We start from the raw sequence: 24,205 nt of genomic DNA, 5'->3' as shown, positions 1-24,205 counted from the left end.
TTTGAACCTTTATCAAAATTCAGACAGGTGCTCCACTTTTCACTCCCACAACCAAGACATCAAACACACTGGGATGAGGGACATTTCACATCGTTTCAACACCAGGGACCTGAAAATATAACAGGAAGCAGACATTTTCCCTTGTAGATGGTTAAGCTAGACAGACGAGAAAAGACTATCAAGGCCAACCTGGCGGTGGCGGTGGTAGTGGGTAGTGGTAGTAGTAGTATAAGATAAGATAACCCTCACAAAACTCTTATTAAAAAAAAACCTCTTATAGTCTTAATAAAAAAATAATAAAACTACTAACAGGAAGCAGACATTTTCCCTTGTAGATGGTAAAGATAGACAGGCGAGATGACTATCAAGGCCAACCTGTCCGTGGTAGTGGTAGTAGTAGTGGTGGTAGTAGTAATGGTAGTAGTGGTAGTAGTGTTAATAGTAGTAGTGGTAGTAGTTTATATAGAAAATACAAGATCCACAGGTCAAACCACAGGGGAAATGAAACCAACAATCACAAAAATGTCCGTTTGAAAATAGGCTGAGGCATAAAGTACGTCATACACACAAAGTTTCCACTAACGTAATCTTTCAGGAAAACAACGCATGTGAAACAATCCTAATCTTTATGTTAACCTTGTGTTAAAGCATGTACTTACGTGTTAGTCACATTTTATGACGCATGATTCTCAAAGCCAAAGGCTTTGAGAGGGGAAAAAAGCACCCACATAATTCTCTTTTTTTGCACACTTTTTTCATTTAATTTTTTATTAATTTATTTATTAGAGCAATAACTGTAAAATGGATTAAGTTTATATCTCTTAAATGTATTTAATTAATTCATGTATTAAACTTTATTTATCCAGGTAAAAAATGATTGAAACTTACTTTAAAAGACAAACACTAGGATTATACACAGTGACTTAAATTTTTGTGTAGTGCAACAAACATGACCTTAAAACCTGATCTTTGTCATCTCAAAGCAACTACTTTTATGCTTCTTATAAACATAAAGCGTTCATAGCCATCAACACTTAAAAGCCATAGAAAAAGAGGTAATATTACACACATTTGTGTCAGTCCTCTAATGTAATGCCTGAGGGGTCAGTATAGTCATTCTTCCTTATTGTAATCTTTGCATTGTTAGATTGACAACAGCACACCATTTTCTTTAAAGGGAAACGGGTCAGGTAACAACAGCAACACTTTTCCAATCCTGTTATGTTGAGGTTGAAAGAAACTGCTTTTGATGGCTGTCAAAAGATATTACACCACAGTTACCCACAATGCCACAGTAAGAGCATGCATTTAGTCCATTTAAATTGCTATTGTCTACTATGGTCTACTACATTTCCACTATGTATTAAAAAACAAGTCCATTCTTATAGTTTCACCTACATCTACTTACAATGACGTGCTTTAAAGCCTATTTGACATTCAAAACAGGTGTCTTGCTTCCTCTTCCTTCTCCAAACATTATATTCCCGAGTACATTGTGCATACTGATTAGGCTCAATTTGAATGCAAGCGTCATTCCTGTACTAACATTGGTTGCTGATTCAACTTGAAGAAATTCAGAAAAGGCCAGTAATAAAAGCAGCCTACAATTCCCTCATTGGTGAACTGGATGTTACGTTTAAATGCGAATTCAACACCGCTATATCAAGGCGAACAACTGAACATTTTGTAGAGATCTGTTGATTTCCAATAAGGTTTTTAAGGATATCAACAAAGAAAGATGTACGATATCCAGGCAAAAGTACAAGAAACCTGGATAGATACCTAGAAAGCGTAGACCTCAGCCAAGGCACTGGTCTAATCTTGCAATGGTAAGTGGCACTTGAAAATCTTCTAGTTCAAAGGTTAAAGCTTTTCCCTCAACCAAAAACATCGTCACGAATTTACAGTTTACAGTCTGTAGATAGAGTGCCTCGATGTTCAATTGTTGTCTACTCAGCCTCTGCCATGTTCTGTGTAATTCACAGGTGGATGTTGTAAGATGACTAAATCCAACTTGAGAGACAATCAGTAATAATAGTGATAAAGTTTATGTCATATTGTGCAATTAAAGGTGAACTATGTATAATTTCGGTTGCGAGTTATAATTTAATGAAAATGTTATTGCTTTGCCAGGAATGTTCTATCGTATGGCATTAAACTTAGCTATTGTCCATTTATCCAAAAATGTGTTTTAATAGAAAAATAGACAAATACTATTACACAAAAATACTTGCTTATTGTGTAACATTCCAGGCAAAGCAATACCATCTCCAGAGATACCAGCAGGGGGTAGAACCTCTACCAGAAACGTTTTAGAGTATCAGTACTTTCAAAAATGTTCACAGCCATGTTTCTACATTAAATACTTCCTTTATTTACATGTCAACCCTGTTATACAAGGAGGAGGAAGAGCAACTGGAAACCACCTGATGTTAGAAGGAGGAGGAGAGAGGAGGCTCCTAATCATTCAGCCCCAAAATGTCCCTTAATTAAAAGCAGAAGGTAATGGAGAAAAAGAGCTGGCTGATTACTGGCTGATGCGCCATGCTGTGAGCTGCCCCTTTGACTGCTATAAAAGCAACTCCAAAGTAACCCAAGCTGGGGATGGGACTGAGGATTATAAAGATGTTTCTCATTTACTTTTCTAGATTTGACCGCTCCATAAAACTATTTTACATGGTATGGATTATTAATCCATACCATGGATTAATAATTTATGACCTGAGAACGTTGCCTGGTCAGAGGAATGTTGGACATAAGGCTTTTACTATGACACCATCCCCCTTACCTTCGGGAAGCTGCATGTCTCTGGCACATGCTTTGAAAGTCAGAATAAAGGTTTTGTTTTGAAACTGGATTAAAATGAACTCTCAGAGCCATTTTCTCTCCAAAGACAAAAAAAGCTAAGAGACTTTACCCACCTGATAAATTGACTGTGTAAAATGTAAATATTGTCAATATTGTTTGCATTGATCTGTAAATGTGCAAGTTTAATTTGCCTAATTTGGTAACATGTTGAAGTGATTTCGGCTTTAAACTGCAACACGGAAACCCAAGCAAAGGACTTTTACATTTTTCAAATGAACAACAAATTTTCGGATCAATGTCAATCTTTAAATTTGTCTCATTGGTGGATCAGTGCAGCGGCCTTTTTGTTATTTGAGGAACACCTCTGAAAAAAGGAAAATGCAGATCAAGCGGACCTGATACGGCGCTTCTTCAGCCTGACACCGTGAGAACCAGAGCTTCAGACAGAGTGGCCCATGTCCTTCCCAGCGTGACCCTGAGTGAGCCCTGGAGTCAACTCCCTCAACACGGACAAATATCGACTGAATCAAACCGCTCCTGCCCCTGGTCGTATGAACACACGTATTTCAAAGCTGGTTTATAAAATCTGCTTAGTACCAACTTTAACTCTGACAGCTAGACAGATCTAGAGCAATCGCATCTTGCGTCTCCATCTGTTAATGACTCATTTGCATATTCATATTTATCAGTTTATCCATTTGGTCAATAAATCTCCATAAACCACAGTTGGTAAAGTGTTCATTCATTTCCAGAAAAGGGGTCAATGTCACGGTTATGTTCTCATAAGATTCAGATTAACCAACTATTCATTTTAAGAAAATGAATTAATTTAGATATTTGATTTTAGAATTGTTAACTGCCAAACTGGCTTGTACCCTATATAACTTTCAAAAAATACAAATTAAACCTAACCAATTATTGAATCGATATAAACTTTGAATGTCACCCTCTTTCATAAGTGGGAGGGCATGAACACTACAGTACTTGTACTACTGGTAGTAGAACTACTACAATTCCACAATCTAATTTTAAATGAATTAATGCAAAATAAATGTTTAATGTCATTCTTCAGTTAGTTACATAGTGCACCTTTAAAATCATGAAGCAAATTGATTGTTCCATGACATTTTATATTTTCTGACAAATCCTTTGGTCTAGTAGCCATGCAAAAATACTAAATTTTCAGACCACTTCTTAGCATAAAACTATGAATAACACTGCTAAAAGTTTCAAAGAGAAAGTTATTAGAAGCCTAGTCTAGCTGCTCAAATTCAGCTTATCGCCCTCTCCCTTCACTCCTAATATATTCAAATGTATGCTCTCACTGCGGCAAAAAGGCTCAGGATTACAGTATCCTTGACAAAAACAACTTGGAGACTTTGAGAGATTTGCACATTGTTTGGTCTGCGCCGGATGCTTGGATTATTTCAGAGGACTTCATGGATTTTAAAATGACAGCCTTTCTGGATTGCTTAGCAAGATATGAAATGTACAATGTACTGACAATTGTAAAACGTATTACAGTAATGTGAAAAGATCCAGCCTTTATTCTATAAAATATTGAGCCATGCTCATCTTTCTTAAGATTCAGACTAAAACGTATTCACTTCGCCTGTCTGTGGTCAAAACGTGCACAAGTTTACACAAGTGCAAATACAGTTACAGTACCTCAATCTCTTAATCTCAACAGTTTTGCTGCAACAATCAATGCATTTTAGGCCCAGAAGTTTATAAATCCATCTATATGTCAGAAGATTGATACATTGATGGTGCCATAATAGTTACATTCCTTGTGTTACGCTTGCTGGTTCCGTGATGAAGAGATATTTGTTTAGTCATCTTGTGATACCTGAATATATAAAAGTGCAAGAGCTAAATTTGTCCCTACGTGGCTGCCCTACCTTCCAGAAGTTGTCGACTTTTCCGTAGACGAGGGACTGGTTCTGCCTCTTGATGTCGTCAATGTGTCGGATGTCGCTGGCGTTCAGATGCTGCTCCACCACAAAGCCGAGGAAGCTGTTATCTGGAGTGTGAGCTAAAGAGAGACACCACAGAAATTACCACTAAAATACACACTAAAAAGAGGCATATTACACTTTTTTTTCCTTCTGAATATCATCATTTTACAGAGGCCTCATCACTTACAGGATCACACAAACATACATGTGTTCTAATGGTAAACCACACAATAACACAGTTAAAAGCTACAGGGACATACATACTGCAACCTTTAAACAATTGCAGAGGATAATATTATGTATTAGGGTTATTAGTCAGTGGATTGCTTTGCAAGAGACTCAAAATAAGATAACCAACATAATTCTCCAAAAATATATTGAAAACCTCGATAGGAACCTATTCAGTAGATTTATATTGTTTTGTGTTGTATTTTGCCTCAAAATAGCTTAGATCTTAAACAATGAGTAACTAATGGTGATTCATATTAAAATGACCTGTGAAAAACAGCATCCCATTCTAACAGAAACATATCTTCAAGAAAACTGTAATACACATAGGCCTACTTATTTTGCATATTATAGACGAGATGCCCGTCCTTGTATTTGAAAATATGCAGCCAATCTTAGCAACAGTGTTCAACAGTCGCAAAGCAGAGTTTTTCAATTATTTTTGTCCAGTGATGGTTGTTATGGGAACGTGAAGATGAACGGGTCAAGAATACAGTCTGCAGCCAAAATAAATTTTAACTCGCTGCCATTTGCTTTTCACAACACATGGTCTGGCAAGGGCTGAGTGTGGCTTTCAAACAGGGCTCAACATTTTATCATACAAACAGAATCAAAGTCACTAATCAAATTCACAAAGGATGCAATTTTACGGTAATATAATATGCTCGGCAAAGAATTACATTTCCCCCCTGTAGCCTGCATAAAACCTGCAAACCCTGTAGTTTAGACATCTACATCTACATGTTATGAAATGTATGTGATCATTGTATTTGTTTTCTTCGAGCTCATGAACCTTGTACATTTGTTGTCATTTGTTGAAATGTTTGGAAAAATACAATGTGATGGAAAATTGTGATCAATCAAAATCAGGACGAAAATATTACTAATTTTCCCATATCATCTGGATATAGCAATTTGAAATGTATCCAAAATCACTTAGCTTTAATTGCCAGTGCCCAAATAAACAATCCAGGCGAGCTGAGAGAAACTACTGTTAAGGCCTATGTGGTTCAAGTTTTGGCCCAGTGGGGGATTCTGCGGTTAGCGCCCGTTAAACCACACCGCTATCTCTGCTACAAGTAATTATGTTCATTTGTCTCGCGGGGAGGTCAAATACAGAGGGGCACCTGCTTACAACAATCCAAACAATGAGGGTCTATTCAGAGGAAACTTGTAACAGAGACAGTGCTTCTTTATGTCTGGGATTAAGAATAGACAGTATAAGCGCCACACAAAACATTCAAGTCAACAGTAACAATATAGTTAAAGGAAATAGGATAGGCCAGTTCTAAATGTTGAGAGTTATGTATAAGGCTGAATGATTTTGGGAAACATAATTGTGACAAGTATTGAGATTAGATTTGCAAAATGTCTTCAATGGAAGGAGACTGTTCAAAGTGTATATTTTAAACACATCCAAGTGTTACCATCTGAGAGAAGACTGAACTAAGAACTTCTAAATTAATACAAGAATGACATTCAGAGTAGGTTTGTCTTTTATGTAAGGATAAAAAGTGTGTCTGAATACTTTCAATGTTCAACAAAAACAAGCTGAAATATGGTTTGAATGTGATAAAAATGTAATATTCAAAAATAAAAACATCCACCATAATGCCAGTAGTAATTCAAGGTAAAAAATGTAAACAACATCAATCAATCATAGAAAAAGATTCAGTTGTAGTCATCTGGACACAGGGTTTACACAGCCCAGAGTAGGATAAATATCTGAGTTCTCAGACTAGATCTGCAGATTGAGAATGACTTTTGGATGAAAGTTGAAATGTCTTTTTTCTCAAAAACAGTGTCCAGATGACTATAACTGAATTCTTTTCTACAAACAAAGTAATCTATTAATGTGTTATCAGTATTATTGTTGCAATGCAGTAGTTCTACCTTGTTGATATAAAGCTGATAATACTATTTTAACATGCCGTAGAGCCATAATAAGATGTGTGTTGGAAACACTGGAAGCCACATGTGGAAGCTTTTACCATTAACTGTATTACATAACCAGGATGACGTTGTGCAGAGTTTTTGTTTATTTTTACTGGAGAGTGGACACTCCCCCAAAGTCCATTTGTAAATTTGCCTCGTCGCCTAATTCAGAACACATGTCTTTTGTTTTTGACTATAGAGCAATGGTAAAAAACATCCAGATAGAGAAAGAAGCCTAGGAGGTAGAGCTAGTTGAAAGCTATATTATGAAAATGCTAAGTTATTTACCGGTACATAGTAACTACACTTTACAATGAGTCTTCCATATCATCATCTGATTGATGATGATATGGAAGTTGTAAATAAGGCCATCTGACTTGGTGCAAATTATTTGTTCAACAACTACTTTTATTTGCAAGATTTCTGTGTTTAAATGTCAATTTGTTAGTCATTTTCGTGTTTTGCTATGCAACTAATCAAATTGCTATACACATTTGGAAAAAATTACGGATTGTTTAGCAGCACTGCTATAAAAGAGAAAATCCTTAATCTGAGCCCTGTTAAGGCATCCATCCAATTCTAGAATGTGAACAAAACCTATTCATGAGAGGTAGGCCTGGACAAAACTAGGGAAATCAGTCAAATCAGGTCATATAAGGCTCATTTAATAGATTTTTATACATTTGCCCTTTATTTAGCAAGTTTTCGTATACTTAATCAAACTGCATTTTTAAAAATCCTAACATTTGGTGAAAAGGTCTTAGAATAATATATATTCTAAGCTTAGGTAGGCAGTAACATTTGCTTAGGTGCTTTTTCTTTACAACTTAAAGGTTGAATGGACGATTTTTTTGGCAAAAATCTGAGTATTATTTCCTCGTGGCGTGGACTGCCGATTAGTCCTGCCACGTATCAATCATAAAACGCACCTACCGCTCACCTGCAGCCTCGTGCGGCTCGTCCCCACGTTTCCGCGTGTCTAAGCGCATGGATCTATCATAATATAGTTCCCTCAGTGTACGAGGCAAAATGAAGACTGAGAAAGACAGTTTGAGCTGACTCAGAAGTAGACGGAAATCTACGGGAGACGAGCGATGCGATCCGCCGCACTAATAAACAAGTGCACATGCGCACTTCCGCCTGCGTTCTCAAATCGCCAAAAAATCGTCCATTGCGCCTTTAACTTAAAACAATGAACTTTACCCAAATACCAACCCTACTGAATAAACAACAGAAGTTAGCACTCCCTCTCTCCTTCAACTCTTGGCCACACCTAAAGCCTCTTACAAATCAACTATTGTATTTACTGCAACAACAAAAAAAAGAGTTTGAAAGAACATAGTCTTCTTTTGTGGGTGTAGAGTTTGTCAAGCCACTGGAATTTATATTGTTGTATTTGGGCACATTAGATAGGATATAATAACAAAGCATATTTGTCATACTGACTGCTAATAAATCATAGGCTTTATTATTTGAACAGTAGTGAAATATACTTTAACATTGCTTGGGATGGAATGAAATAGGTATAACATCTTCCAACTCCTTTATGAACATCTCAATCTACAGTTTGTCTATGTTCATATAAATATATTATTGAGGTTTTGGAAATGTTTTGGTTGTTTGTTGTGAAAACAGTTAATTAAAAAAACTGACACCAAGGCTTGTTTTTCCTGTAAAAGCTTCTGGGAGGGCAAATATCTCCGAATCAAATTAACAATTTTTTCCTGTTTCCTTTTTTGGCCAAAAGCGTGAGATGCCGCAGACAGAAAGCGAGCCGGTGCGCTCATGCACCTAAATTCTGCGCGCGTACGCCCTTACCGGGGATTTTCCTTTCCAATTTTATCTTATATTTAATTTTAATAGTTTTTCTTCAATGCATGCTATATATCTTGTTTTTATTATTGTTCATCGTTGTATGTTAAACCGAATCACAAAAGCAATTTCCTACGTTTGTGAATTTTGCTCATTGACAATGGCAATAAACCTTTTCTGATTCTGAAACAAGCCTAACAATCTCTACTCTCAGCTAAACATCCGGGACAACAGTGCACCCAAACACTATTAGTATTGGACTATCACATTACAAGCCCTATAGAAAAAGCACTATAAAAGGAGTATGGCTAAAGCCTATGATACAGAGAGCTTGCAGAAGATGGACATATTGTATCGATTTCAAACACTAAAGATGTAAAAGATCTTGCCGGGGATGTTATCAGGCAATAATATACGCGGTAAGTTACAAGGTTGTTAATGGCTATTCCCGCACTCTGACCTGCATTAATCATCATTACAGGAAATTACACAGCTCAAGATCAAGTAATCGATCTAAAGGATTTGCAGAAGCAATAATGTCATTTGTATGCTACCGTTTAGGGTCATTCAAAATAGGATATGGCAAGAAATTACACTAAATAATTTGCTGTGTCCGCACCAAGGGTCGAAATTAGAACATGACAAGTGCTCTAATATTTTCGTTAGACCTCTAGACCTTTGCTGTCATGCCAGCTCCCTAAAGTTTGGACTATCAGATGTGCCCTGGCGCTGGCTCTACTGTCGTCATGACAACAAGCATGCGCGCCTCGTGACTGCGGAGCATAATGAAATAAAAACACTATTTTTTTTTCCTTATTTAGGGAGCAAGATGAGGCTTTTATAATGGTGATTGGCTGAAAACAGATTGACAGGAAGCAGCGTTAAGAGTTTCCTGGTTGGTTTAGATTTGACCCATGGTCTTGTTTTTATCGTTCTGAAACATGATCAAATGTGGATTGAATAGTGGATTATATATTAATAAACATAATTATTTAGCTTCCCAATGTGATTGGAATAAAACAGATGACAGAGTTAGGGTTAAGGAAAAACTAAATTACATGTTTAAAAGAGAAAAAATGTATACTGTTGCAATAATGTCATAGAAGATAAATGAATGCGCTTGCTGGTGGGTGCAGTGTTTAAGGGCAATGCACACGTGTGGTTGGTCGTAGCGGGTTATATTCCGACCCTTGAAAATTTAAAAATGTCTATACGTCTCTCTCCCCATTTCACTGTCAAATTGCCTTCGGGCAAGAAAAAATAAATAAAATAAATCAAATTGTGGAATTAATTTACAGAGCCAAATGACATAGTTTCCACTTCGAAAGATGTATTCCATAACCACCTTCAAAGAAACAAACATGTTAACCACTCTGCCACTGCCCCTCTTTTTATGAGCTGCAAATTACACCAAGCCAATCTGATCCAGTTGAATTGTTGTCCAGCAATTAACTCTCAGCATCTGATTAATATGGAAAGGGCATGACTGTATTTCATTATCAACGACTCATGGAGCTAAACAGGGGCAGGTGCAGGGTCCATTCAAAAACAGATGTAGGGGAGGAAACCCTGTGCGGTCTGAATCAGAGATAAATGAGTTCAATTTGGACCAATGTTGTCTTATTGGAACAGGGTCATATGGCTTTTCCTATTGTCCAGGTTGCTGATTTATGGAGTGTGTCCCATTTCTAGCACACAGACAGTATTCAATAGTTATAAATATCTAATAATTTTCCATATTTACTTTTTACTATTTATTTACATTTTTTTTAATTTATTTACCATTATTGAACATATTACTAAAGTCTGTCACTACATGGTTCACAAGTTCACATACAAACTGTATTATTGATGATAGACATAATATTTAGCATAATACAGTGATTTAGCATTTAAAAAAATAAAAACATCAACAATCAGTTGCCAAAAATATTTTATATAATTAATGAAATATATGTTAAATAAATATAATAAGATAAGATAATCCTTTATTGTCCACACATGGGGAAATTTAATTGTTGCAACGCAGGTAGATACAGAGGAAAAGGACAGATAACTTCTTAAAAGAAGAACTCTTATAAACAAAACTCTTATAAACAAAAACTCCTATAGACAGAATCTCTCATTTCTTAATAAGGAATGGAGGGGAAAAATAAAGATAAAGATAAAATAAAATTAAAAAAAGCAAGCGTAAGAAAAAATAATACAAACAAAATAAATAGAAGTGTCATGGAGCTAGCTTGTTTATGTATTGACGTTAACATGTCTTGAGCCACACAGAGGTCCGTGTAGTACAGAGTGCTGTGTAGTACAATACTTAACAGCTCGTCTTTCCAGTCTCCTGTGGCTGGAAGTGATGACACTGGTTTTAACAGGGAGCCAAAGCTGATATCATCTAACCTGAGCGCTCCTGAGGCTGCTGTATGAGAAAGACATACACCGTCCCCTGTACAAAGTGGCTATTCAAGACTATTAGGATCTTGAACAATGTTGGGAATCACCTCTCCTAAAGGGACTACCAGGGTAACATTTCACTTTCTCTGAGTCACGGGGAGAAGGTCAATTCTCCAGAGAGAGAGAGAGAGAGAGAGAGAGAGTGTTCTGCAATGGAGGATTCACCACCATACACGTGTACCTGAAATATTCATCTACTTTGTAGTTAATACAACTATCAATAATCTGTACCTGTCAAATAATAAAATAAAATCATAGCTTATAGTTCATTTCTGGACCTAACTGTAAGGTGTAATGGAGAGTAGAGAATTAATGCATGCAAGAAAGTCTTTACGTGACAAAATATTAGCATAATCTGTATAATTGTTCTAATACATTTTTAATAAATGTAATGTAATGCAATGTACAATACAATTTAATAGTGGATTAAATCAAGTTTGTCCAAGTAATTAATTAAACTCGTATAGGTAACGAACACAATTCGAAGTCAAGGTGCAAGGAAACTGTACTAAAGAAAACTAATTATACTGACAAAAAAAGAAAAATATAACTAAAATGACATGTGAAAACACAACAGTTAAAAGCAAAAGTCCTCCCATCTCTGCAGTAGGAGCAGTGCAGGCATAAAACCCTCGTGTCCTACATACATAATAGCTCAAAATGGACCAATTACTTTTGCTTTAATCCATCTGATGACTTGCCATTAGCTGCAGCACGCTGGAATTTCTATACCTCAAATCAAGGGAAATTTTCACCAAGATAAATTAAGTAGTAATATCAGAATAGAAGCAGAAGAATACAATTATTTGTACTAGTAAAAGTAGTACATTCTAAAAGTGAAAGTAGTTGCCGTGATCACAAACGTTGCATGAGCATCATTGAGCATTAATAGATACAAATTGTACTGGATTTGACAGTTGTAGCATTAATCATTAATTGTATAGTTACATTTACTTTTAAATTTAAAATTATTGAGTAAAACATCCTTCAAACTAAAGTAACTTAGCCATAGTAGCAGGCCTAATTACAGTACTAGTTTTATCTGAGGCAATTTTTGTTTATAGTAGTAAAATTAGTAGTAAATAAGTACTGAAGCCTTTCACTTTTTCTAGCTACAATATTTGTTTATTTGTTTTAAAGTAATAGCATTTCAGTTTGAGTTCTGACCACTATTCGTCATTTTTCACAGATAGATATTCCTTCCATATTATTTCCATGTTATTTTTATGTTATTTCTATTTATACTTTTGCGTGGTAGTTTCAGGAAATACACAGGTTTAAATGTCAATTAACATATGATTAACATTTCCTTTGCCACTTTATAAAGCTTACATTCTGATTGTCATATCCTGAAAGTACTTACGAAACATGGTGTTGAACTGTTGAGGGTTGAGGTTCCACTTGCCCCAGGGCGTCTTGTGGCCTTTCGACTGGGCGTAGTGGGCGTGGTTAAACTCTGGCTCGGTCCCAAAGGAGTCCAGCACTCGCAGCATGCACCTGAAGTCAAACAGAAAAAGATAAGCGTTTTATACATCTAAAGATAACACAAGCTTTAATACTTGACAACTCCGCCCACTTCAAAATCAATAAAACCATAAGCGCAGCAATAAATCAGGTCTAATCATACTAGTCTAAATAAACATATTCACTGATCCAAGACAAAGAGACAGCACTGTGTGGCTAATGTAAATTATTTTCCGTCTGGCCGTGGATGCGACTTAGCGGAGCTCTTCTCTTTGGCTAATGGTGCCAAACCTCCACTCCATGCAAAAGCTGCAGCCAGACTCTTGGCTCAAAAGGGTGTGTATGCCATAAAAATCTCAGTGGCCAGGATCTAATCAAATCTAGTCTACTTTAAGAGCCATTACAGCAATAGACACATTTAGTCAATGACCAAACTACTGCAGAACTATTATGTTTTTTCCTGTGTTGATGCAAAATGTGCTACCAACCAACTGATGCTTTCTGAAGGTACTGCGCTAACCAGATCAAAACATCGTGCCAATATAATAAAGTAAATCTGCCTCTGTTTATGATAGCTGTGCTGAATTAACTTTGTGACAACCAGTTCATCTTGAGCATGAAGTTTGACATCTGAACTGGATCATGATCATCATCTAAAATGCTCAGTGTTCAAGGTAATAATTGAGAAAGTCATAAACTGTAAAAGGCTAAAATTTGACATAATTAACACGCTACAACTCACCTCTCTCTCTCCTCTACCTCGGCTGTTGGACAGATGCTGCCCAGCCTCGGACGAACACAAACAGCCGAAGCACATGTTGCACAAACGCAAAAACCACCAGCTCCGCTCCCCTGATACCTCCACCAGATGGGACGCAAGGAAAACACGGCTAATGTGAATAATAAAATTAAATGAATCAGGCTGGATACAGTATAGTATATATAGTATATGGGCAGTAGTAAATAAGGCTACTACAATTCTGTAGTAGTATTTTATGGCTGGAAGCAAGTAGTAAAAGAAGGACATATTTATTTTATTTTTTTAGAGAGAAACTAATAAAGTCGAAACCAAGGCCCAAACCAAAACTTGAAACATTGCAGTGGTCTTATAATGTTATTGTTGGAAAAAAACATGAATGTAGCAAGTTTGCTAAATCTTCCAAATGTAATAAGACGCATTTGAAAACAAAACGTGCCACAACAATCAGCCTTAACTTATTCAGACTGTGACTGCTGTGTCAGCCCAGTGTAGGAATTTGATCGAACTAACTATTCATATGGGGGAAAAGCTTGTGTCTGGGAAAAATTGGTTCCAACGGTAAAATTCTCTCGTCTACTTTTAATTATTTGGAATTGCTGCGGCTCGGGGCAAGTTTTTTGCATCTACATTTGGTTTGTTACATTTTAGATTTAACAGCCAATATATTCCCATAAGCCCTATTAGTTATCAAATGTTAAGAGGTTTTCCAGGAATAGCTCTACCTGAGGGCTGCTACAAGCCAATACCACTGAGACAAAACAGATGGGGCAGCAGCTTTAGTATGAATCGATAATAGACTGAATTATATTTCAAAAGTCGGAAACTCCAAGATATACAAAATATAGCTGTGTATTGGCCAATAGAGATTCAAAGTGTTTTATTAGAAGATTTTCCTAGTTTCCAGAAATGGTGGAAGCCAATTTGTAGCTATAAACATTTTATTAGACTTGCTACTCTACCTAATGAATTTTATGAGTGATAATGTCCTTTCTTGGTAGGATTAGAAAGAGCCATTTTATTTTCTTTCCGAATAAGATATTAGCAAGATAAATTTACATAATATAACAAATCAAATGTGGCCAAACTAGAATTACGCTGAGGGATTTCACAGAAACAAATAAGAAGCACAATCAGTTTTTACAAACCGCTTAGTCAGTGACAGGGATCGTTGCATTTGAAATAAAAGAAGGTAGGTTAAAGGTGCATTACGTAACTTTTCTGGGGGTTGTTCTAAGTCATTAAAGAATAGCATTTATGTACACTGCCTGTCCAACAAAAAAAGTTCACAGGAAAAAAGGGGTAAATGCTCTAATATTTGATCGGACCTTTGATTATAATGCACAATCGCGGTGGCATAGTTTCAATAAGATTCTGCAATATTAAAAGATTTATTTCCATCCAGTGTCGCCTTCGTTGTCACCAGTTGATCTTGTGTTGATGATGGAGAGTGTGACTGCTGCACAAAGCCGTCTCCAGCTCGTCCCAAACACTCTCACTGGGGTTCAGATCTGTAGTGTTTTCTCTGTTTGACGCCAATGATTTGACCCTTCTCAAACACACTGACATCTTTTACATGACCACGGGATTTGTCTTTCCACGTGGTAATGCTCGCAGACTTTAGTAATCCTCGCAAGGTTTTATGGTTAAATTGATCAGATGTAGGAGATCCAAAGCAAATAAATTGGGCAGTACAAGAACCTCACCTCTTGATATTATATAATATTTTCACTTTTGTGAAACAATAGCATGAGCTTATTATAAATATACGCAACATTGTTTGTAGCCACTAGCCAAATTTACTTGTTCTAACCTGAATAACCTCTTAAAAACTGAGGGAGTGGTATATTCCTGACATTTCGGCTGCTTTGCTAATGCAGATAAAAGTGCGCCGCCTCAACCCCATTATGTTTGAGCATGAAAGGATTAAATGTGATAGAACAATGAGGTAACTCAGAGGAGAGTTAACAGCCTCAAAAACAAAGCACTGAGCATGTTCCATATAAATGAGGCAGCATGATGTTACACACAAAAAATCTATACTCTAAATATTTATCATACAGCAACAAGAAATTATGGGATTATGCTGAATTTAAAGGAAGATAAATAACAAAAAAAATCTGTAAAAATAGTATAAGTGTAAATATGATTTCAATGTCCAATTGAAAAATGAAAATATATTACTATTATAGTTTTATTATAAACAAAAAAAACACCAAGCTTCCAAAAATATGTCAAAAACTCTTCAGAGATTCTTTTCAATGTGAAAAATAAAATCAAGAGAAGATTGAGATGGCTTTACAGAAGGGGAAAAGAGAGATTTTGGAGTTTTAAGGAAACAAAGGCAATTGAAGACAAACATAATAAGAGAATTTGGGAGAAGGGGACGAGTAGAGTAGAAATAACAACCAGAAAATTGAGTCATGGAGGAAGCACTGTGAAAGCATTTACTGGCTCCAAGCACTTTCAGGCCGAGCGATGGAAAAATAAGGGCCCGCACTGCAAAATGATCAGGCATTGTAATGGCCAGGCTGACATATGTCCACACTGGCACATCAACTCAAATGTCATTGCAAGCTTTTTTTTTTTTTTTTAAACCAAAAATAAGTCATGGAAAATTTGGGCCAATCAACATTAAACTCAAACATTTAAACCATGAACTAAACTAGTTCTAAACATGGTCCAAACAAAGATCTTGGCCAGTTCTAATCCAGGTCTAAACCAGTCTAAACTAGGATACAAGCCAGTTATAAACCAGAATCAAAACCAGGTTGAAGCCAGGTCTAAAAAAGGACCTAAGCTAGATCAAAACCAGCTGCAAACCAAGTCTAAATTGAGATCTTACCCAGATCTAGCCCAGGACCTGGAAAATTTGAGTGGTCTTATATTGTATTTCCAAAGCTGAGAAGGGTTTGACATTGGTAGGAAGGAAAATATATAAAAAATAGCACCTGGACGCTGCATTATGTTTCAAATGATTCAACTTCCAACTTCCTACAAAGCAAATGACGCTTTTAAAAACAAAAACTGGTGAAAAGTCTAAGGAACCAGGAAGGCTATTAGTGTTTGGTGGACATATTGTTCTTTTTCTTTTCCTGCTTAGAATCAAAAACAAAAGAAAATCAGAAAGGCCTCGTCTACAGCTTTCAGTGGAGCAATGGACAAAAACTAAAACAGTTGGGTTGAAATGAAGTGTTAATGAATGGGTTGAAGAAAATAGACTTATTGGAAGGGCAACAGGACAGAATGAAGTTCCTGGCCGAGAAGGAGAGTCTAAGGACAGAGGACCCTGGGACATCGTCCCTCGCCACCACAGACATTGTCTGACTCCCTCGCCACCACAGACAATGTTGATTCATTTCTCCCTGTGGCCCTCAGAGGCAACTGTTGTTGTGATTTTGGGCCTTACAAAAATAAATTGATTTGATTTTGATTTGAATGAAGTACAGTTTCATAAGCAGGTAGGTATATTGGGATTACCTAGGCAACTGTATTGTGAATATGGTTGCTATTTCTTATGTCTTGTGTGATGTGGCCTTATTTTTAGGTTTATGGAAACTGCATTTCTTAATTAACAAATACAGGTAAAGAGGGATGTAAATATACTTACTGGTAGTGGACCCAGGATGGCCCGAGTGTCTTCTTAAACTGCGTTAGTCCCACTATGTCTATGTAGATCAGCTCCACGATTTTGTCTCCCTGAGTGGGACAACTGGACTTGTTCCCCATCACCTTACGCATAATCCTGCACAAAAATGTTTAACAATGTATAAATCATGGTAGTTTTAAGTTATTTTCCTGTAAAGGGAAGACAAATTACTGGCAATACACGGAAAGAATAAACAAATATAACACAAATGACAAAGGAGCCAGATTTGTTTAAGCTATGTACATAGTAGGTAGGATAGGGAATGGCATCTAGCAATTGCTGACCTTAACATAGTGAGGCAAAACTATCCAGGTATCAGCCATAACATTAACTCTTCATCAGTGGGTGGAATACTGTATATTAGAAAGTGAACCTTTAGTCCTCAAGGCTGAGGTTTAAGAAGCAGGGGCATATCCAAGTCTGCTGCTCTGGTGGTGTCTTCCCGGTCTGCAGTGGTCAGCAATGAGCAAAAGTTGCTTTAGACCCATTTGATTCTAGTTTAGACATGGTCTAATCCTAATTTAGTCCATGTATAGTGGATTACAATATCATAGGTGGTTTAGACCTGGTTTAGTCCGAGTATAGAGCAGGTTTAGATCTAGTTTAGTTTTAGTTTGGACATAGTTTAGTTGTGGTTGAGTTTGAGTTTAAATGCAGCTCCTACAATGGTCATCATGACATAGACTAGGCTTTGGTTTAGCCTTGATTTAGAGCTGGTTTAGAGCTGGTCGAGTCCAGGTTTATTACAGCTGTTGTGGGGTGTTTCTGGTCTGCAGTAGTCAGAATCTATCAAAGGCACTTCATCATCATCATCGTCATCGTCATCGTCATCGTCATCGTCATCGTCATCGTCATCGTCATCGTCATCGTCATCGTTATTGTTATTATTATTATAACCTTTATTTACAGGGTACTTGGAGCAAGCGCTCATTTGCAAGAGCGCCCTGTTAGCACAAAATATTCACACAATTACAAGTTATACACACTAACGGGATAACTAACGGGTGCTTTAGTCCTGGATTAGTCCTGGTTTAGTCCTGATTTAGTCCTGGTTTAGTCCTGGTTTAGTCCTGTTTAGTCCTGGTTTAGTCCTGGTTTAGTCCTGATTTAGTCCTGATTTAGTCCTGATTTAGTCCTGATTTAGTCCTGGTTTAGTCCTGGTTTAAGGGTTGTTTAGTGCACATGGGTAGCTATGATTATTCATTGATTGCTTATTGATTTAACACTCACTCTTTCAGCTCGGCGATGGAGGCGGAGATGCGCACTTCGTGGCCCAGCAGGTACAAGGTGGTGATGAGGTCACTCCACTGAACCAGCTCACCCAAAGGACCCCCACTGAAGGCATTCTCTGCTATCTTAAAGCCAGACTCTTTGGTCAAGAGCCCTAGGTGGACCAACACCTAATGGACAAGATATAATTAATATATACATCAATAATGTTGAAATATAACGATTGTGCATGTAATTAATTAAGTAATGAAACATTATATGCCAATTTCTAGTAAAGACATTCTTATTGTTAACATTAAATGTTAACAATAAGAATGTCTTTAAGCTTGAATAAATTTTATTCAAGCTTATTTCCTCCTTGGTTTACATCACAAATTACTGTTGTGCAAAATTGACATTTATGAGATTTAAACCATGTTATAAAAACGTTGCTTCATTATTAGTTTAAGTTGTATTTCAGTAGATTAATACTGTGACTATTGTCCTGAAACTGAGGCTCGAGTGCTCAGAAAATTACTGTTTTCACCTACTCCCCATCTCCACCCACATCCCTGTACTTCCTTGTGATTATTGGAAAAATGTAGGCACCAAGTCATGCATGTAGTTAAAAAAAGAAGACGCAATTTTTCAAAAATAAAACAATCTTGCTACAAGCTTGTTAGGGTGAAATGTCACTATGAAGAGGTGGGGCTTATCAGTTCAGAAGAGAAAGTCAACGGTCCCATTTCTATTTTTAAGCCAATTTAGATCAATATTTTGGTGAACAAAATGAACAATGATGAGTACCTGAAAAAAACCACAATATGCATTTGTTAAAAAAACATTCACACATTACCAATGTAAGCACTCAAAACCAGTGTATGCAGAGAAAATTGTGACAGTAAAGAAATAAAGTAAATAAAGTAAGTAATACTAGTTGACAATAAATATAATCAGTGTCATATTTTGATAATTGTAATCGCTATCTGGATGATACGGATACTAAAACACCTTTAATAATAAGTGACAATATTCAAAATGACAAAAACCTTTTCTGATATTTAGCAATAATACAATTTATTCATAAATGTTTTGTATATAGAAGCCTTCAGTCACCAGATTGTAACCTTTAGTTAGTAGACGATGTATTTAAAAACTCTCAATGTACAATAGAAATAAATAATTGAAAAAAATAATCGCCAACTAGTTGACTTACCAACTCAGTTACTGCACACAAAGCAATAACCTTATTTTTTGGTTTTTCCTATTTTTGGTCTACAATTTAGGCCTTTTCTTATAAAACTATTTATCCAGGCTTGGAAGTAGCTCAAAATATCTTATTTTTTTACCTTAGCTTGAGACTAAATCTTTGTGCAACGTTGTACAAATGCCTCAAATCCGATGGGAACACTGTATGAAGGCAGTACGAGTAAACACTAAGAGCTGAAGCAATGATTTATTTGAAACAGGAAAAAGAACATCCCACAGAGGGGAGAACAAATTGTAGCATTTGTTTGAAGGTGACAGCTTTTTATAGTTGGCACTTGACATGTATTCTTTTGGGAATATGCACAAAAAAATGAGCTGTGGACATAAAAAAAAACAACACATTTACATTTTGGAATTTGTGCTTTCTCGACAGTGAAAAGGTTAAATCAGACAGAGATGGATCGAAAGAAGGTGCCCTGCTCATTTCCTTCGCATCGTGGGAATGTGATCTGAATTATTCACGTGGTGAGCAGAAAAGTAGCAGGACATTATTCATCAGATATAGCGAAAGCTGTTAGGAACTAAAACACAAAATAACAGAAGATCTATGTCACACTAACTCCTTACCTCAACTTGGAAAGCAGCCAAATTATTAGACTGACATAAGCCTTCTATCATACATCTATAAAGATATAATTCAAGATATAAATCAAATACTGTTACTTAATGACTTGTGCAGCACCGATATGGACAATTTAGGCCAGGGGTGTCCAAACCATTGCCCAAGTGCAAGATGCGGCCCCCAGAGCAATTTTTGTTGGCCCTCAGGCTTCCAGCTAAGTTTGTACTTATTACTGTAAAATTGGAAAAGTTAAAATATTTTGATGCTATACCAACCTAACAATAATGTTCCAAGCCTCATTGAAGGAGTGGAAGCCCATCAAAACCATGTCAAAAGCAAAATTTCGAATGATTCACTTCTTTGATGGGTTGTCTGTGGCGCTCTGCTCCCTATACGTTTCAAAATACTTTGTACATAATACTAATAACTTTGTCTTTTCTGGTTCGTTTGACTCAGAATAAAGACTGGATTCAAGTTTACAGTCAGTTCTGTTCTTCCTGTTTCTGAAGGGACGGCAGAGTTAACTCTCATTACCGGCGTGTAACCATCGCAAACTGATATCGGTGCTTCAGTATTACTCAATGATGTGAATATTGGCCGATACCGATACTGGGCTGATATATCAGTGAACCCGTAGTTAAGACCATTATTACTTTGGCTAGCATTTAATACAAGTCTCTACAGGCTATAGAAATTTAAATATTTATCATCTGTACATTTTACTTGCTAGAAATAAACTTCTGGGGACGATTTGCTGGCGCAATTAAGATTTTGCATTTGGGGGTAGTATCAAAGAACATTTTGTGAGGACATTTTATTCTTTCCTTGGTGAATAATTATTTTCAACAACTCTGCCATAGTCACATTTCTACAAGTTTAATGGTGATACGGTGCAACAAACAAACAATGAACAATGATAAAACGAGTTATATAAAATCAAAAAGAAAAACTATTTAAATCTGCAGAAAAACTATTTAAATCTGCATATTGAGGTACCCACCTTCTTGCGGCGCCGCTTGGTCAGGTTCTGTTTATGGGCAAGAGAGCGGATGGCACTGACCCAGGGCTCGGCCATTCGCTTGATCCTCAGCATCATCCACCTGAACTCCTCCCTCTGAGACATGACGCGGTACAGCTCGTCAAAACTCGTTCGGATTTCTGCCTACAAGATCAAAACGAAAAAGACACAATGTGTCATTTCCATTTATTCATTTTTGGATTTTGAAAGCATTTTTTTGGACTTGAAAGCCGTTGTCACAATCCTAGCCAGGTTCTGTTCTTCGGATTGTGTGGCATGTGTGGAGTTTGGTGCGGGGCACCTTTAGGGCACATGCTTGTGGTGCACCCTGGTCTCTCTCAGTGCGTAGCTCACCTGCTACCAGCGGACACCAACCATTCATTTTCTTTTCTCTTCCTTTTTTCGTTCACCACTGCACTACCCTATAATACCATATACCCCTATAATTCACACACACACTATCTGCTTTCATCAGAGGCTCCAGGATTTATCTAGACGTCCTCAAAACTGGTTAGTCTTCTGTTTGTTATGTTTTCTGGAGATTAGTCATTGTCACGGCCCAGAGCCGGCTTGTGTGATGAGGCGCTGACAACCTCTCCAACATCAACATTCACTCACTCACACACAAGGTGGGTAGGGCTGTCGCGGTGAAGCCATTTCCCTTGCAGTAACTTTGCATGCCTCAGCACCGCGGTTTTGGGATGTGTGGTTGTTTGTGTTGTGGCCCATAAGAATGCATGTAAATTGTTGTACTTCAATTATAGCAACAAAAATAAGAGCAGGCATAAGTGACATTATGAGTGTGTACATTAATGGCCAATTATGCAAAAAGGCATCCTGAAAAGCAGTATTTATTGACCTATTGACAAGATTCAGTTAAAGCCAGGGCAAAACTCCCGTCTGCTCGACAAACGTCCGGTGATAACTTTTTAGGTTTAGATATGTGATATGATTTATTTCTAGTTCAATGCTGCTTTAGTTGTTTTGATTGATCTGATAATTTAAATTTAACTGGTTTAGTGTTTTCTTTGCTAAATATAAAAGGTACCTTATTCAAGGTATTACATTTATGGTAAAAAATCACAGTAAAATGTGTATGTGATAAACTTGAACGTCTTGACATTCTGTTAATCTTTTTAACATCTGGAGTGAAACTACAGTAAAGAAAACCAACAAAAATAATCATTGTGCAAACAACATATGCTTGAGAGATATCCATGGGGCGTAAACATCAAAGTGTGTATTGTAAATGTTTAATATGGAAACTGGAAGAAAAACATGACGTAAACTGGAGGCTTTAGCTTAATTACGTGCCAAATTAGGCTGTAAACAAGTACGGTACATACTCTATAGATATATCCGTGACTTAATGCGATAGTGGGGAGTATTCTGCATGTCTTGCAAACCCAATTACAAAACACATTTTAACGAAACATATTATTATCAACATCAAGCAAAATATCTGGGTTTTCAAGAACCACCAAGACATGACCAGACTAAATTGGGACAAAACAGAGACAAAAACTAGAATTGAACTGAATTACATCAGGACTAAACTTGGACAAGTGCAGAACCAAGTCAAGATCAAACCAGGACAAATGTGAACGAACTCTAAAACTGGACTAAAAAAGGAGAAATTGGGTCTAAAGCAGGGTCCTACCTTCAACTTCAATATAATTAGAGAATAAAGACTTAAATTAAAGTATCAACAAACGTATCTCAAGTAGTTTGAAAATAATTCAGTAGTTAATTTCATGCCAATGTCAATACAGAGTAATAGTACAGACAACCTTTAACAAGAGTTGGCACTGAACCACTGTGGCAGTACTAAGAAATATAACTATTCAAATACACAAGGTCTGCAATGTCAAACACACACAAACAAGGACTACCAAGGACAGGCCAGTGTAATGCAACCTCAGTGGGGAGCGAGGGAGAGAGGTAAGTATGGAGAGGCGCAGAGAGAGAAAGGAAGAGGCAGAGGAAACAGACTGCGGCCCAAAGCACTGGGCTATTATCAGCAGTTAATGCGTTGAAACAAGGCTGTAGCGCGACATTAGCATCCCTAACCGCGACGGGAAATCACTGAGCAGACTCGACCTATTAAAATCAAGCCTGAATTCAAATTTGGAAAGCCTGTCAAATGGCATCTGAGCCCTCGGAGCTGTGGACGCATACAGTGAGGGGATGAGAGCGAGGGCTTAATATTGATTTAGCAGCAGTGTGAAGGGAGAGGGGAGAGAGAAGAGGGAGGGAAGGAAGGAAGGAAGGAAGGAAAGAAGGAAGGAAAGAAGGAAGGAAGGAAGGAAGGAAGATAGGAAGGGGAGTGAGGAAGGAAAAGAGGGAGGAGACTAAAAAGACAGAGAGGAAAGAGAGATGGCATTAGTATAGTGAGGGACAATCTTCATTTCTGACCTAGGGGTGGGAGATATTGACAAGAAATCATATCTCATTGATTTTTCCCACCGCTAACAATATTAAGATGATGTTTTCACAATGCATCAGGGAATGGGCTAAAATATGTCTGTCATATTCCTCTCTAGTATTGCACAAAACGTGAATGGACGATAAACATTTACCACTTTATGCTTGGAAGATTACACTGGGTTTTTAAATGGTTTTAAATATAGATGACATGCATGATATTCTAATTTTGCAAATCCCCAGAACAACATTTACGATATTATACATTTTTACCTCTATTCTGATTTCTTTGTTGGTTTGTTTTTTAACTTCACATTACACCATTATGCAGAACTTTCTATGTAACACTCATTCATTCATTCATTTTAGTGATTCAGTATTTTTAAGACTTTGATCATTTAAATATCATTAAATCCTCTCCCATGTCCAAAAAATGCAGCATGTGCGTAGACTTAACTGAAACTAATCAAGTTAAAATCACTTTATCTGCAAACCCAAGGCTGCAAATAACTTTAATTATCAGCATAACCTTGCTGCTCCTGATAGGTTGAAGGATGTGTCAAATGCAGAGGTCAAAATTCCCTGCAAGGACAATAAAGTGTACTTTACCATACCTTTTTCCATGGGCTTTAATGTACGGTAGAGACAATATTCCCTT

General features: G+C 36.9%; 1 protein-coding gene across 1 annotated transcript in view; it reads right to left on the bottom strand.

Annotated features, from left to right (window-relative positions):
- The window catches only part of mgat5 (alpha-1,6-mannosylglycoprotein 6-beta-N-acetylglucosaminyltransferase), a 100,767-nt gene that overhangs the window by 22,103 nt on the left and 54,459 nt on the right, over window positions 1-24,205 (bottom strand). Inside the window, exons 7-11 of the mRNA XM_072464919.1 lie at window positions 21,106-21,267; window positions 18,296-18,465; window positions 17,027-17,161; window positions 12,559-12,692; window positions 4,710-4,843 (exon numbers count right to left, since the gene is read on the bottom strand). Coding sequence (XP_072321020.1) covers window positions 4,710-4,843; window positions 12,559-12,692; window positions 17,027-17,161; window positions 18,296-18,465; window positions 21,106-21,267 — 735 coding nt within the window. The remainder of the gene's footprint in view (window positions 1-4,709; window positions 4,844-12,558; window positions 12,693-17,026; window positions 17,162-18,295; window positions 18,466-21,105; window positions 21,268-24,205) is intronic.

This window comes from Eucyclogobius newberryi, unplaced genomic scaffold, assembly GCF_026437365.1.
Source record: "Eucyclogobius newberryi isolate DKJ021-1_F unplaced genomic scaffold, fEucNew1.0.hap1 SCAF_1, whole genome shotgun sequence".
Taxonomy (NCBI): Eukaryota; Metazoa; Chordata; class Actinopteri; order Gobiiformes; family Gobiidae; genus Eucyclogobius; species Eucyclogobius newberryi.
This window is presented reverse-complemented; position numbering and strand designations above follow the sequence as displayed.